Source organism: Zonotrichia leucophrys, chromosome 13, assembly GCF_028769735.1.
Source record: "Zonotrichia leucophrys gambelii isolate GWCS_2022_RI chromosome 13, RI_Zleu_2.0, whole genome shotgun sequence".
Classification (NCBI taxonomy): domain Eukaryota; kingdom Metazoa; phylum Chordata; class Aves; order Passeriformes; family Passerellidae; genus Zonotrichia; species Zonotrichia leucophrys.
Genome location: NC_088183.1, coordinates 15,356,967 through 15,372,097, shown reverse-complemented (window position 1 = coordinate 15,372,097; position 15,131 = coordinate 15,356,967). Strand labels below are relative to the sequence as shown.

The following is a 15,131-nucleotide window of genomic DNA, read 5'->3' as shown; positions in this document are numbered from 1 at the left end:
GAAGAGTCAGGCACTGTTCCCTTTCTGTCAGTGACTTCCCACGGGCAGCATTAAGAATTGTTGTACTGTAGCAGGGGAATGTCTCAAAGTATCAAAGTTTATTCAGTGATTATTTAACATTTCCCTTTATCTCTTTCAAAGCTGCTCTGGGGGTGTTTTCTGGAGCATCATTGTGGCCCTGGGTGGGATTCCTTTCTGTCCTGTTGAGACCTGTCTGGTTTTTGGAAACCTGGGATTCCTGCTCTCTGTGGCTTATCCAGAGACTACCAGCTCAAAAAAAAATTGTCCCAGAACTCATCCAGTGTTTTGGATTTTGCTGAGGAGATGTTTAAGTGAAAACCTCTTAGTCCATGAGCCAGACCCTTACCACAGAGGCAAAATCTTTTTACTTTTCCCTCAAAGATGCCATGAGTGAAATGATGAAGGTACTGAATTTTTTCATGCTCTGGTTTCTCACAGAGCAAATTGGCTGCAGAGTCCACTCTGACTTGGTGTCAGAGGGAAAAACCTTCACTTTTATGAGGTAATTCCTTGTTCTGCTTTTAGACCCACAAATCCCAGCTGGGGCTATGCAGGAGACTGAGGGACTGAAGGAGCACAGACTGGATCACACCAGCAGGAGGAGAAAACCTTGGCTCCCCTAAATCCTGCTGCTGGGGAGAACAGGAATTGCCTGGTGCCAACACAGAATGCACCCAGCACAGCAAGAAATTCTTCTCCCTCCCCAGGGGCCATGAGGGGGTTTCAGCTTCTCACAGTGTCCAGATAGAGGAGCTGGTTTGAGGATATTGCTTATGGGAATATTTTGGGAACTCATTAAAAAGAGAATTAGAGGCCAGCCCTGGGTGTGATTGAGATAACGTGGTGTGTAAATGTGCAGGAAACATGAAAATCCTCTCAATAATTAAATTCAATTAATTGTTTTACAGCTGCTCAGCAAATACCATGGGGTTCAGGTGGGGAAATGCGCTGCTGGGATTCCACAAGGTTTGGATGGAGCAGGTAAGAGACTGTGGTGTGTGGAGCACCTGGTTTGTGCTGGAGAGGAAAATTATTTACAAACCAGAAACATTGCAAACTGACTGTGCTGGAGATCTGTGGGACAGTGTGCAACCAGCACAGCAGCCACAGCCCCTTGTTCTGGGGAAAGCAGGGCAGGGGGCTGTGAAGGAAAGGGGCTCTGGCCCCTGTGAGAGGGAAGTTAATTCTGCATCTCAGTTTGAAAGGGCTGATAGCAAGTGGCATCATTAAACAGCTGCCTTGATAAGAGAGAATAAAAAGGAGGATCTGTAATAGCTTGAGGAACCAAAAAGGAAGAACTTCTCTCCAGAAAAGGGATATGTGCAGCACTGGGGAAAATCCATCCTGGGTCCATCCCACGCTGCACAAATGCAGGGTGCTCTGCATCTGAAGGGGCAGGAGGTTTACTTGCCCTTGATATTTCTCTTTTTACTCTGCCTTGTTTAAACAGATGTTTTATGAAGCCTTTTGCTGTTGGGTATTTCTCACTGAGACTGGAAAGACCCCCACATTTCTCACTGGAGAGACTGGAGAGATCCCCTCACCACATCCTTCCCCACCCAGCCCAGAGAGTGTCCCTGAGGAATTGGGTGTGCTTGTTGGGGGACTAGGGACACCCTGCTCCCCTCAGAGCAGAGCCAAGGCTCTGCTGCCTCCCTGGCCATCCCCAGCCTGGGGAAACAAGAGGGTTGTGCCAGACCCTGCTCTGAAGTGCCTCACTCAGGTCCCCATTGCTTCCCTGCATGAAGCAGCAGTGACTCCTGGAAGGGAACAGCAGTGCTGTGTGGTGTTCATGGGCAGCCAGCATTATCCCGCTGTCTGGGGGCTCACAAACAGCCATGCCAGACTGGGTAGAGCTCACATATCCCAGAGTGTCAGGGTTCTGGTTGGGGCAGTGGGATGGAGCCCTGGAATGCTCCTGGCTGGTGCCTGCTTGTACCATGACTGCTGCCAGCACCAGGTCAGCCCACTGGGCTCAGCCTCATCAACCCCAAACAGTGAAGGACCCCTGAGCCCATGCTGTGTGCTCTTCTGGGGATACACCCCCTCCTGGGGAGGAAAGACCACCTGGATATTCACCCTCAGCCTCCCAAGCTGCTCTATAGGGCCCCTGCCCTGTGTGACATGTCCCACTGAGGGGACTTTGGCTCTGTCACCTTTGTACCTGCCCTCCAGGTAGTTCTTAGCCATTAACTCAGCCCTAAACTTCCTCTCAGACAGACTAACCAAGACCACCTCCCATCATCCCTCATTTTAGTGCCCTGTCCCTGCCCCAGTGAGTCTGTGTGTGTGATCCAGCCTTCAGAGGCAGGAGCAGCACCCCTGGGGCAGGTAAGACAGGGGATGTCAGTGCCCCATCACTCCTGCAGCAAGCAGAGCCTCCCACTGAAGCCTCTGTCTTGTCAGAGCTGGCTTGGCATCCTTCCTCTCGGGTCTCTGCTGCTCACAGTGACCCCAAGATATTAGAAAATCTCTTTTCCCAGCCCAGTGCTCGAAGAAGGAGTCAGAGCTCTTCACTTCTTGGTCTCAAGGTTGTTTATTGTGTCTTATCTATAAAATTCTTTCTCCTGTCCAGCCCAGGTCTGCTCAGCAGGTCAGACAGAGGCACTCTGCCTGCCCCCAGGGCAGTGTTATCTTTTATACTAAAAACTACATGTACAATATTTACAATTACTTTCCAGTACCTATCACCTATGTTAGACAGTGAGCTTCTACTCTAAATCATCTAAAAGTGCCAACATCACAGCAGAAGATGGAGGCCAAGAAGAAGAAGGAGAAAGGCTGGACACGCCCAGATTCCTCCATCTTGTCCCCCGAACCCCCATTCTAAAAACCCCCAAATATCTATTTTTCACCCTGTGATAAATTCACTATCATTCTAATTAAACTGTTGTGGCTTGCAGATCTTCATCTAAGGTTGGTAACTTGCTCCATGGGTCATAATCAAACCCACAGGGGCATCTTGGGCTCTGTGCCAGGGTCTCTGAGCCCCCTGGCAGGGGTCTGGGCTGCTCAGGACAGCCAGAGGGATGTCCTGAATTCCAACACTTCCCAGAGGATGAATTTTGGATGAGGAAATTCTAATTGCTGTCCCTGGCTGTGCAGGATAAATCTCAGTGCAGATGCATGAGCTGCTGTGTAGGAGCATCGGGGGTATGATGGTCAGGACAGATGGAGACGAGAGATCTCTGCAGCCAGGTCAGGAACTTGGGGTTCATTGCAAAGGGCCTGGGTGCAGGGCCCTGCTGGGAGCTGCCAAACACAGCTCAGAGCAGGCTGAGAGAAGAGAGGGGGAGAGAGTAAAAAAGGTAAGAGAGCAAGGTTCTCATTACAATACAATAAATCTTCTTCTGTGTTGAATATTCTAATTCTCACTAACCAATCTAGTACAAAATACAAATCCTACAACATTTACATACAGCCTATAAGAATCATTACATTACCATACTGTGTTACATTTTGAACCCTAAAAACTCCTCTTTGGACCCCTTCTGCCAAGCTGTAGGGTCTGCTCTGACCCTTGGGCCTGTCTGCAAGCAGAGGGTGTTGTTTCATCAAAAGGGGATTACCTTCAGCCAGCCATGCCATTGTTTTCCAGTTGTTCAGTAACTGAGGGATCTCAAAGCTTGCTTTCATTTCAATCTCGCTTATAGTTTCCATATTCTCAAAATCTTTTACCAGACAATCATATTTATAAGGCTTTCCTGTTTCACCTTCCCCAGCAGTGCTGCCTGTGTGCTGAGCTCCAGGCAGGAGGTGCTCAGCAAAGGGCTGAGGAGGGAAAGCCTGGGAGGGCAGCGTGGCCTGGGGTGGTTGGGAGGGTCTGGAGGTGCCCAGGAGGGAGGATCCAGCACGTGCACGTGGGTGCCCATGGCTCACACAGGGAGATGCAGCACATGAGCTGCCTTGCTCTGTTTGTAACCTCCCACTGCTGTTGCACAGTCTTTGCGAGGAGGAGAAGGAGCTGAAAATGGAGCTGAAAATGGAAACTTGAGGCTCAGATGCTTGGAGGGGCTCAGGAGCCCAACTGAACCCATCAGTTCCCAGGGAAGCAGGAGCTTCTGTTCCTCCTGGGGCCTGTGTCCTGCTCTCATGCTCAGCACAGAGGGAGACATTCACGCTCCACCTTGGAGCAAAAGTCATTTTCATTAACTTATTGAGGAAAGGAGACATAAAGACACAATTTAATTGCAAACCACAAGACTACAGTGTGAGATGAAGCGAGGATAGAATGAGGGAGGAAAAGGAAAAACAACTTGGTCTTATTTTTAATTTTCACCCCTTTAGCTGGGTGAGGGAGAGCTGGGTGAGGACATGGCAGTGCCATGGTGTGCCCAGGTGGGTGGGATCCAGCATTCAGGATCTGGCTACCTGAAAGCTGCTTTGGACAGTCCCAGTGGCTGCAGCCTGGCCCCTGGTGGGTGCAGGATGAGAGCCTGGTGTGCAGGGAGCCAAGGACACCTGTCCTGTGGGTTTCCTGCCTGGATTCAGCTCCTGCTGCCCTGGGTGTTGCTTTTGGAGAGTGCAGGATGTTCTTGGGAAGTGCATGGCAACAGGAGGGCACCAGGAGAGCAAACAGGGCTCCTCTTCAGCCCCTCACATGCAGCAGCATCCCTGACCTCATCCCAGCTCTCCTTGCAAAGGGCAGGATGGAAAGGTGGGGGATGAGGCTCCAGAACCCCTCCAATCCCCCTGGCTTCTTGCAGAAACTGCTAATTAAAGAGCCCATTTCACCAAACGATTTTTTTTTCTGATGTGAAAACTTTTCCATAAGGAACTAGTCCCGAATCCACCAACTCATTTCACATTTATTTTAAATCTCAGCTTTATATTGTGTAGTTTCCTCCAGGGCTTGATTATCTTCTCAGTAAAAGCTCTGTTGTTCTGGTTTGTGGGACCTATATTTAGCCTTGCCCTCAGGTCTGTGCACCTCTCAGTACAGGGCTCAGATGCTGCCACCCGAGCTCCTGGGCTTTCCTATTTATTTGGATCTATTAAACAAGTTACCATTTCTGTAATATCAAGGGCATTTTCCAGCCACAGGCTGCCTACAAGCAGTAACTTGTTGCTGCAGAAATGGTCTCCTGGATCTCAGAAGTAATTTGGAGAGGGTCTCTTGTCTAACAGTGGCAAATTATATTTAAACAGGGAATCAAGGGCAAAGCCAAAGAGCCTTGTCCTTCTCTCTTATTGTGATGGTATCTCAAGTCCTCATTCCCCGCGTTTCCTACACATGTAATAAGGCATACACCCACTCAGCATATTTTTACATAAAAATACACAAAACAGGCAAAAGTGGGAGGGGACTTTGCCTATGAAGGGAATTCAGAAGTGCACAGGCATACCTGCTGCCCTGGTGTGGCTGCAATTGTTATTTGATACACAGGGGGGTGTAAGGAGGTTGTGTGGAGAGAAGGGAGAGAGAGAGAGAGAGAGAAAGAGAGAATCATCAGAGTGGCTGGCAGCGAAATCCAGCCCAGGGAGAATCTCTGGGATGGAGGGGTCTCTCAGGCTGGGATACACCATCCTGTGGGGAGCATTGCTCCCACTGCTGCCATTTTTCACCCTGGCATCATTCTGGTGACCCATCTCAGCTCCTGGGCACCGCTGTCCTTCTGGGGAACACAAAGAGCTGCCTGGCTGATCATCAGTGTCCACCTCTGCCAGTGCCACCACAGGAACCCTCTGGCTCTGGGCAGGGGTGCCCTGCAGAGGCTCCTCCACCCTGAGTGAAGCCCTGCAGGAGCTGGAGCTGCTGTGGATGTGTTGGATGCAGCTGTATCCAAGGAACGAGCCAAGGCACGCGACAGCAATGATCCACGGGCAAAATCTGGGTGCTGGAACATCTGATTGGAAGGCTGGGAGGAAAAAAGGGAAGGCTGAATTGTTTATGGTTTGTTTTTCATTCATCATTCCTGCTTGTGTGGGTGGACAAGGAGTGAATGAGTTTCTCAGGGAGGGCAGCAAATAAAAGAGGCACACATTTCCTTGAAGGATGAGTAGATTTTTTTTCCTTCCTACTGCTGAGGTGAACATGTCACAAAGGGGCTGGAGGGAACCCTAAAAGCTTCTCTCCCAGGTGGAGGAAACCACTTGCTTTTGCTTTTGATTTTTTCCCTTTGATCACCATGTGCCAAGAGATAAAAGATTTTTTTTGGGGAGAGTTTCATCATAATAAAGACTTGCTTTTTTCTTCCTACAGCAAATGTTCTCAACTTTTCTTTGGACTGTTGAGCATCTCATGGGATCACAGTGGGTCAATGCGCTCCCAGAGGGAAGGATGAGTGGCTGGATCAGGCCTCTGTGCCAGGACAGTCCATTTCTGACAGCATTGGTGCCTACAGCTACAGCCCTCAATTCTGCCTTCCCCCGGTCTGGAAGTGGACATTAATAGGCAGGAGATAGGCAGATGTAGATGATTTTTAAGGTTTCTTCCAGTCTGAGCCATTCTCTGATTCTGTGGTTAGCCAATGTTCAGGCTGGAGTCTCAGACTGAGTGTTGGGCTTTGCTTTTTCCATACAATTTCTCTGTTCATCCTCTATCACCTGCTTTTCTCATTTCACCTGAGGCTGTGGTGGTGTCCCCCTGGTGCCAGGAGTCTGGTGTGTCCTGGGGAAGGGCTGGCTCCTGCCCCACATGAGCATTCCCAAACTGAACAAACCAAATCCTAGCAGGGAAGACGTGGAGGTGGGAAAACCTGGTTACAATGGGTTTGTTGGAATTTGTGGGGCTTTTGTGAAACACCTGATTGTTGCAGGGAAGGAATGTCCCATAGGGAGAGAAAGCAACATTCCTTTGGCTGGGATATGGGATTTTGTCTCCTGTATTTGCCATCCTCACACCAGCAGGGCTTGAGGCTCCCTGCAGGAACCAGGATAGAGCTGGGAAGGGCTGGGGGAGGTGGGGAACACTCTGGAAATGCATGCATGGTTCTGAGGCTGGCCTGAAATGGGCAAGAGCTTAGCACAGCCCCGTGCTGGATAACACAGGGAATGGCTGGACCTGTCCTAGGCTGGATTTCAGGGAAAGGTTCTTCCCCAGAGGGTGCTGGGGGCACTGAACAGGGAATGGGCACAGCCCTGAGGCTGCCAGAGCTCCAGGAGCCTTTGGACAATGCTCCCAGGCACAGGGGGGGATTGTTGGGGTGTCTGTGCAGAGCCAGGTGTTGGAGTCAATGCTTCCCCTTCCAGCTCAGCACATTCTGTGACTCTGTGCTTTGTTCCTCCTCACACCAAAAACCCCACATAGGATTTGCAGGAGCACATCTTCAGCTTTCACAGAGGAGACTGAGCATCTGCAACCTGTGGAGGATGCTGAAGAAGGACAGCCTGGCTGCCAGTCCTTGCAGAAGAGCTGCAGGGCTGCCTGAGGAAGGGGAGGGACACTGGGACACTGCCCTGTGCACCAGGCAGGGCTCTGTGCCAGCAGCTCCCTTGGCAGAGGCCAGGACAGACCTGAGAGGTGCTTTGTTTTCAGGCATCTCTGGGAAATTGCAGGAACAAAATTTAAGGAGGTAAAAGAGAAACCAGCCCCCACAGCACTTGCCTGAGGAACAAGAACCTCTGATGGTGCTGCTGAGCTCTGGGGTCCTCCAGACAGGGTGGGATCCAGGCTGAGCTCAGATTCTCCATCTCTGTGCCAGTATGACAAATATGATGGGTTTTCACAGCAGGGAGTGAGGGGAGAGATGGGCTTTAAAGAAACCACAGATCTCCCGGGTCCCTGCCAGCAGTTCCCCTCAACTGAAGGAAAATATTTTTTAAATCGTTTATTTCGGCTTCATTCTCTCAAAGTCAATGTTCAGGTTGCTCTGGTAACTGCACCAAGGACCTTGCTTTATTTATTTCATATGTCAAAATGCCCAAGGACCTATAGGAAATAATGATTTTCTGTTTATATGGGAAGAACAGCATAAAGGGGGGTGAGGGATTTAGTCCTAAAGCATTTTTGAAACAATAAGAGGAAAGCAAGTGTCTCAAGTGATGAAAACTAGAGTTAGGCTGAACAACAGGAAAAATACTGCTAAAAGGAGATGTGACCAGTGTTTTTTTTTGAGGCTAAGTATTCTGGACTTCAAAATACCTCAGAGACAAAGAAAACCCTAATTTTTCTAAATTACCCCAGAGGCCTCACAGGTATCTTGCACTGAATTTCTCAGTGGGAGAACTGCTGTGGTCTCGCTGGGATTTGAGCCTACAAAACCAGACAAGGATTAGCAACTCAGCTGCCTGGGCATGAAAGTGCCCTTTCTGCTGAGGGCCAGGGCAGAGCAGGCGAGCTCCAGATCAAGTTATGCTATCGGGTATCTCCTTCCTTTGCAGGCAGAACCTCAGTTGCTGTCTGAGCAAAATGATAGGGAGAGGGGAAATTCCACAGAGATTTATGTCAAAAGATGAGAGAAGTCAGGTGGTTTCCCTGCTCCTCCGAGCAGCTTCCTGAATTTAAAATGCTACTCTTCCCTCTGCTGTGGGAAACACTTATGCTCCCTTCTACCTCCCCCTGCATTTCTCTGCAGTTGGGCACTGTCACCAATCAGGGGGAGAGAGAAAGGCTTCAGAAACATCTGAGACCAAAAATCCTCAGAAAATCACGCCTAGTGAGGGGAAATACAAGAAGTGAACGGTCCCTGAGCCCCGCTGTGTGCACCGCGCCCCCGCAATGGGAGCGCCGCTCTGAGCGCTCTCAGAGAGGGGAGAGCAGCGCTCCGGGCTGGCAGCAGGAGCCGCAGAGCCCCGGGTGCGTGTGCGGGGCTGTGCCCCGTGTGCCAGCGGTGGGACAGCGCTGCCTGCCGCCCCGAGCCGGGCAAACACGAGCAGAGGCGACGCCCCACGCCTGGGCTGGGCTGGGCACAGCGGCTCTGCTCCCTTCCCGCTTTTCCTGATGGTTCTGGCTGCGCTATGTTAAATGGAAAGCAAATCCCGATCCTGCCATCTGTGCTGCTTTGCTCTCATTGATGGGCTCAAAGACACAGCTCTTGTCATCTCTCGAGGTTCGCTGGGGGGTTTCCCTGAGGGTCTGAAGGCTCTGGGGCCATTGCAGTCTGTGTCCAGAGCCATCGCCCTGCCGCCTCCAGGTCACCTCCGTGGGATGGGGCTATGGCCGCTCCCCTTCAGCGCGGAATCCAGTGCAACAACAAGCACCACAGAATCCCCTGCTGCTGCTAACTGAGCATCTCCGCTCCCTCCCGCACTGCCTGGGCAAGCGAGGCTTTGGGAGCGCAGATGCTTCAGGATCAGCCTCGAAAATAAGCCAAACAAGCACCTTTTGGAGCTTAAAGCGACTCCTCCTGGAAGCCACTGCAGGGAAAAACATTTGTTTATTAACGAGAGGCAGCAGGAACAGGGCATGAAAGGCGGCTTTGTCTACCCGGCCGCTGCGTGTTCCGTTTGTCTCTATGTTAATGCCTTTCCTTCAGGTGTGCAGGGAATCTCGGGCACAAATCTCCCAGCTCCATAAAACCATCGGGCACAGAGGAATCCCCAGCTCCCGAGCCCTGCGCATCGCGGAACCCCCGTGTCACCTGCAGCCGCCCCCAATGAGCGCATCCTTGGTTTGCTCTGCGGGGAAAAGGGGGGCTCTGCGAGCGCCGGTGGGGGCTGCCGAGGGGCCGCCTCCATGGCCGGGCGAAGGGAGCGCGATCTGCCTCCATCCCCGAGGACCCCCAGGGACGCGGGGATCCCCTCCGCAGAGGGCATCCCCGGGGGGAGTCCCCGGGCAGGGAATCACCTTTCCGTGGGGGTGCGGGGTCAGCATCCCGGGGGCAGGGGCGGCTTTGGAGCATCCCGCCTCCTCCCCGCGCCGCGCCGCGCCACTGCCTGTGCCGGTGCCGCGGCCGCGCCAGGCCGTGCCGGTGCCGTGCCCTGCCGTGCCGCTCCGTGCCGGTGCCGTGCCGCCCCGCGCCGCGCCGTGCCGTGCCGTGCCGTGCCGTGCCGTGCCGCCCCGCGTCGCGCCGCTCCGCTCCGCCCCGCCGCGCCCGCCGCGCCGCAGCCCCGCAGCCCGGCCCCGCAGCCCGGCCGCCGCCGCAGGGCCGGCGGGCAGCGAGCGGCAGCCGGCGGCATGAGGCGCGACCCGGCGCCCGGCTTCTCCATGCTGCTCTTCGGCGTCTCCCTCGCCTGCTACTCGCCCAGCCTCAAGTCGGTGCAGGACCAGGCGTACACGGCGGCGGTGGTGCTGGAGGGCAAGGTGCAGTCCGTGGGCCCCCCCGCCGGCGGCAATGACAGCCGCGGCGCCGGGCCCGCCGGGGGTGTCCTGGTCAAGGTGCTCGACCTGTGGCCCCTCAACAGCGGGGGGCTGCAGCGGGAGCAGCTCATCAGCGTGGGCTCCAAGGCGCCCTGCTTCAAAGTGAAGCGCAACCACCGCTACATCTTCTTCCTGGAGCCCACCGAGGAGCCGCTCGTCTTCCACACCGCCTTCGCTCCGCTCGACACCAGCGGCAAGAACCTCAAGCGGGACGTGGCGCGGATCCTCTGCGCCGACTGCGGTACGGGCCGCGCCGCGGCGGCGGGGGGCGGCGGGGGGCGATGGCGGAGCGGCGCCGGGGGGCGATGGCGGAGCGGCGCCGGGGAGCGCTGGCCCGCGTCCCGGGCAGCCGCGGGGCGACAGGTCCGTACGGCTCGGACCTGCGGGGGACAGGTGCCCGGCGATCGGCCCCCTACTCCAGCCCCGGCGGGCCCCGGGAGCCGCGCCTGCACCGGGGGAGAGGCGATGCGATGCGATGCGATGCGATGCGATGCGATGCGATGCATACGATACGATGCGCTCCGCGCGGCCCGGCCGCCGCAGCCGCGCTGCCCTCAGTCCCCGGGCCCGGGGCTCCTCGCTCGCCCCGCTCAAGGTCCCGCAGCCCCGGGCCGGCCCCGCGCCAGCAGCGCAGCCCCGGGCCCGGTGCGGGGAGTGCCCGCAGCCCGCGGCCGCCCGGCTGTGCCGCTCAGGAGCCCCCGCTCTGAGCGCGGTCCCGGTGCTCTCCCCTCGGGGGTCTCGGCTGTTTTAGCCCTGCCGGGAGAGCTCCCGGCCTGAGGGGGCTCCGGGGGCTCCGGCCGCGACCCCCGCCCCGGGCGCGTTCCCTACTGCGGAGGGCCGGGCCGGGGATGCGGGGCTGGGACAGGGGCAGCGCTCCAGGTGTGCCCTAAGAGCCAGGAAGTTTTGCTTCTGCCAAAATAACGGCCTCTCGGGGGGGAAGTTGGCTTTTCTTTTGTTCGTTCCGCGCATTTCGGTGTCTCCGATCGCTGCTCTTGAGCGGTGCCTGGTGCTGTTCTTCCAGCACCTCTGGAAACGCGGTTATGAAATGACTTCAGCGGGAAGCGCCCGCCGGAGCGTCCCTGCTTTTGTTCCTGGGTTTTCCTTGCTGTCCTCTGGCAGGTGAACACCTGCGAAGGGCTGGGCGGTGGGGACCGGGCGAGCACAATGCCTGCATTTTCCCAGGGTTTGGATCCGAGCTGACAAAAATGCACGGCTGGCCCTTCATCCAGCCTGAATGCTGGATACTGTGTCACAAAATCTGGAGAAGGATGGTGTTAACCCGGAGAGCTCTGAGCGCCGTGCCCTCAGCAGGGGTTTGGATTCCTCGTGCTTGCTGTGTTACGAGGATACACAGGGTGTAGCTCCAGGGAATCCAGGCAACCCACTCAATGTCAGTACACTGCATCCTCATCAGGCTAATTGGCCTTTTGCCTCATTAAAAGCAAGGTGCTTTGTCAAGTTATACTTAGCTCTGTAATGACCATATGTGTTCTGCTCTGTGGTGGGTGTTGTTGTGGTATTAACTGGGTATTTCTGGGGCAAATACTCTGCCTTTTGGGACTGCTGACCCCACATTGTGAAAGCCAGACCTGTCTCTTTTTTTAGTTATCTGAAAGATAAATTTAGAAGCTTGCGTTTCCTGGGAGAAAGGTGGAACCTTGCATATCATAATAATGTTGTTGAGGAAAATGGGCTAGGACTGTGTGCAAGAAAACTAATTTGGGAGACACTAATTTCATGTGCATCTGTATATGGGCCATCGTGGACAGAGAGGATTTAGTGAAAGAGCTGTGGTAGAGACAAGAGAAAAGTAAATGGGGGAATTTCTCAGAACTGTGGTCTCGCTGTCAGGGGAAAACACAGCAAAAGGTATGTGGCTTTTATTGTTTTTAATTTTTTTTAAATCAGAAAGGATTCTGAACCTGTGCATCTCTGAGCAGCAGGGTTTGGCTTGAAGGGGAATGAGGCTGCTCCATGGCATCCTGGCTCAGGCCCAAAGCGTTAATGTGTGGGCTGATGTAACAACAAGTTAAGGGTTGTCATTCTGTCGTGACACCTCCTTGGAGCTGATGCTTTTGTTTCTGTGTGGCTCCGACGGGCTCATTCGGCTTCCCTGGCTGAGGGACACTGCAGATTGGTGGGAGCCTCGTCTCAGCAGAGCTCGATGGCAGATTCCAAAGGAAAAATAAAATCTGGTGGTGGGGAAATGTCATAGCTGTGGTTTGGTTTGGCGATGAAGATGAAATGGGAGCCTCAGCTTGCTGAACTGGTGGTTCCCTGCGCCCTTCATGCTCTTGGTCCAGCTGGGAGGTTACTTCTGAAGGTGACTTTCCTGGCAGGAGAGTCTGATTTGTAGCACCCGAGCTGCTGGAAAGGTGTGGGAACTGGGAACCCACGGTTTGCCTTCCTGCTCTGTGGTTTGTGCTGGGAGGGGAGATCCAAAAGGGTGCAGGGGTATTGCTGCTCATGGGGGTGATGAGAACTCCAGAGCTGGCAGGGGGTGAATGTCCAGGCACGAGGAGCACTCTGAGGGACAGCTGGGCTGCAGCTGTGTCAGGGATGTTACAGAGCTGGGGGACAGATGCTGGGGTCACTTTGGAGCGGGAAAGGAGAACCCTGTGGCTCTGATTGCTCCAATCCCCCCACTCCCAAAGATGGAGGCCTCACAGGACCATCTTCTCCCTGCTCTGGCTCTGTGCCTGGGTCTGTTTTCCAGTGATTCATCCCCTTCTCACTGGCTGAGATGCTGTGTATCTCCTGCTCTTGCTGCGTGCCGAGGTCTGGGATGCGATGCAGGACCAGACCTGAGATGGGAGCATCCCTGTCCCTCTCCAAGGAGTAGTCTCTGCTGTTTGCACATCTCACTTAGAGGAGAGAAAGTGGGTGCTGAGACTCTGCACGGGACCCAGACCCTCTCTGAGCAGAGCCGGGAGGGCTGAGGTGAGAGCAGGCTGGCCTGGGGTGTGGGGACAGAGCAGGAATGCCAGTCTGAGTGCCTGCTGTGTGTGGGGTCTCAGCTGGGCTGCTTCTTGTGTGCCCCTGAGCAGGGATCCAGGGAGGGGATTCTCACTTTGGCCATCTCACTGCTGGGCAGGCTCTGAAGGCTGGAACTTTCCCACCTGCAGACCCCAGAGGGTGCAGCCGCTGCAGCTCTGCCCAGCCATGGTTTTCATCCCTCTGGCACACGGGGAGCAGCTGCTCCCGGGGCCTGGCATCCTGCAGGTCTCACCACCCACTTGTCCATCTTGAAACCTCTTTTGCACTGGGAGTATTATTGTTTTTTTTTCATGCTGTTATATAACGATTCCTGTTATTGCTTCTCCTCCTGTCTCTTTTCTTTGTATCTTCTAGCTCCTTAATTTTGGATGGTCTCGTATCTCCTTTGTGCCTACACACTCAGATCAAGGAGGAGGAAATAGGTGCAAGGCACGGTGCTGGCTCTCACTGGTGAAGGAGCTGGTGGCACTATCCCCACTGGAACAACTCCTGATCTGAATCCACAAAGGGACTTGTGGCCCTCATCCTCCTGCTCTTTAGGGGTACCTTGTGTCAGCATCCCCTTCCCACTCTGCATGAGTCCCCTCTACCTGTGTGAAACATTTATGTGCAGATATTTTGCACACAGGAGAGTGGGGATTTAACTTGTCCAGCCTCTCTGCTTTCACAGAGGAACAAATGTCTCTCTGCCTCCATATGCAGTGAGTTGCAAAGTAGCTTTAATTAGAGCTTGTACGTCTCCTGAAGCACCTCACCAAAAACGCTGCTGAGCTCCAGGACGAGCTCTGCCACTCGCCTGTAGGATTAGCTAGCTTAGCCTGGGCAGGTAATCTGGTGGTGGCAGATCCCTGGGAGGATTTGCAGGCAGAGGACCTGTTGTTGTAGCTGATACTTCTTGTGAAATGAGGTATTTATTTTATTTCATTTCCAGTCCAAATGTGTCTTGGTCCCAGTGTGAATCAGGAAGGTGCTGGGGCTGTGGCATTGGCCTCAGTGGGCACATAATGCTGGGAGCTGTTTATCCTGGAGCCAGGTTGGTTGGAGCTGGCCTGTGAGGGGAGGAGGGAGGCCGGATTTTGAAGTGCCCGCTGGAAAATACAGCCCTCTGGATTACAGTGTAGGTGTTGCTGCCTGAAATAGCACTGGCAACTTTGGACCAGCAGCTCATGCAAAAATATCCCTCCTCACTATCCTGCAGATCATTGGAAGGCAGGCAGGCACAGGGGAGGGGTGTGGGTGGGCTCCAGCCGCTGGTGATGGTACTCTGCCTTCATCCCAGGACAGCTGTGGAGCACAGAGCAGTAAAGCTGGATTATCTCACACACCACCTTGCTAATTAGAGCTGTCTGAAGCTGTTTCTCACCACCTTCAGAAAATCACACTTCTTTGGGTTTGCACAAGAGCAAAAACTTGCTTCCTTCTTGCCTTGAGTTTCTGCAGATGGGGAGCGGTCACTGTGCTGCAGACAGCTGTGACCTCTCACAAGGGTGGCAGAGTTCTGGGTGCTCTCTTAAATCCTCTCATAGAGGATTTGGTCTGAGTGGACCTGGAGGACCTGGCTGGGTCCTCGTGGCCAGGTCAGCTCCTTGTCTCCCAGATGAGCCATCCAGGAACTGGCAGCTGGAACTTTGCTCTGCCAATGCTGCAGGTCCAAGTGACTTCAGTGGTGCCTGACACAACAGAGTTTTCCCCTCCCAGACATGTGCCATGTGTGGAGCAAAGCCAGGCTAGCTTCTCAGTCCCCCTTTCAGAAGTGTTTGACTAAATAAAGCATCTCCCCAAGGATCTCCATGAGTAAGACGAGACTAAAACAGCTCCTGAGTGATCCCAGCAGTGCTGATTTCTCTATCTGGGGCTGCTCTATGCCCAGCCC

At 54.1% G+C, this 15,131-nt stretch overlaps 1 protein-coding gene and 1 long non-coding RNA gene across 4 annotated transcripts in view; one reads left to right on the top strand and one right to left on the bottom strand.

Annotated features, from left to right (window-relative positions):
• Positions 1-9,284: 9,284 nt before the first annotated feature.
• Positions 9,285-9,933, bottom strand: LOC135453737 (uncharacterized). The gene is made up of 2 exons (XR_010441938.1): positions 9,749-9,933; positions 9,285-9,579 (listed from the first exon to the last, which is right to left on the bottom strand). It is a non-coding gene; the product is annotated as an uncharacterized LOC135453737 (long non-coding RNA).
• Positions 9,934-10,034: 101 nt separating this feature from the next.
• The window catches only part of NRG2 (neuregulin 2), a 157,500-nt gene continuing 152,403 nt past the window's right edge, over positions 10,035-15,131 (top strand). For all 3 annotated transcript variants that reach the window (XM_064724668.1, XM_064724667.1, XM_064724666.1), the window contains exon 1: positions 10,035-10,502. In XM_064724668.1, the coding sequence (XP_064580738.1) occupies positions 10,079-10,502 (424 nt within the window). In that variant the 5' untranslated portion in view covers positions 10,035-10,078. The remainder of the gene's footprint in view (positions 10,503-15,131) is intronic.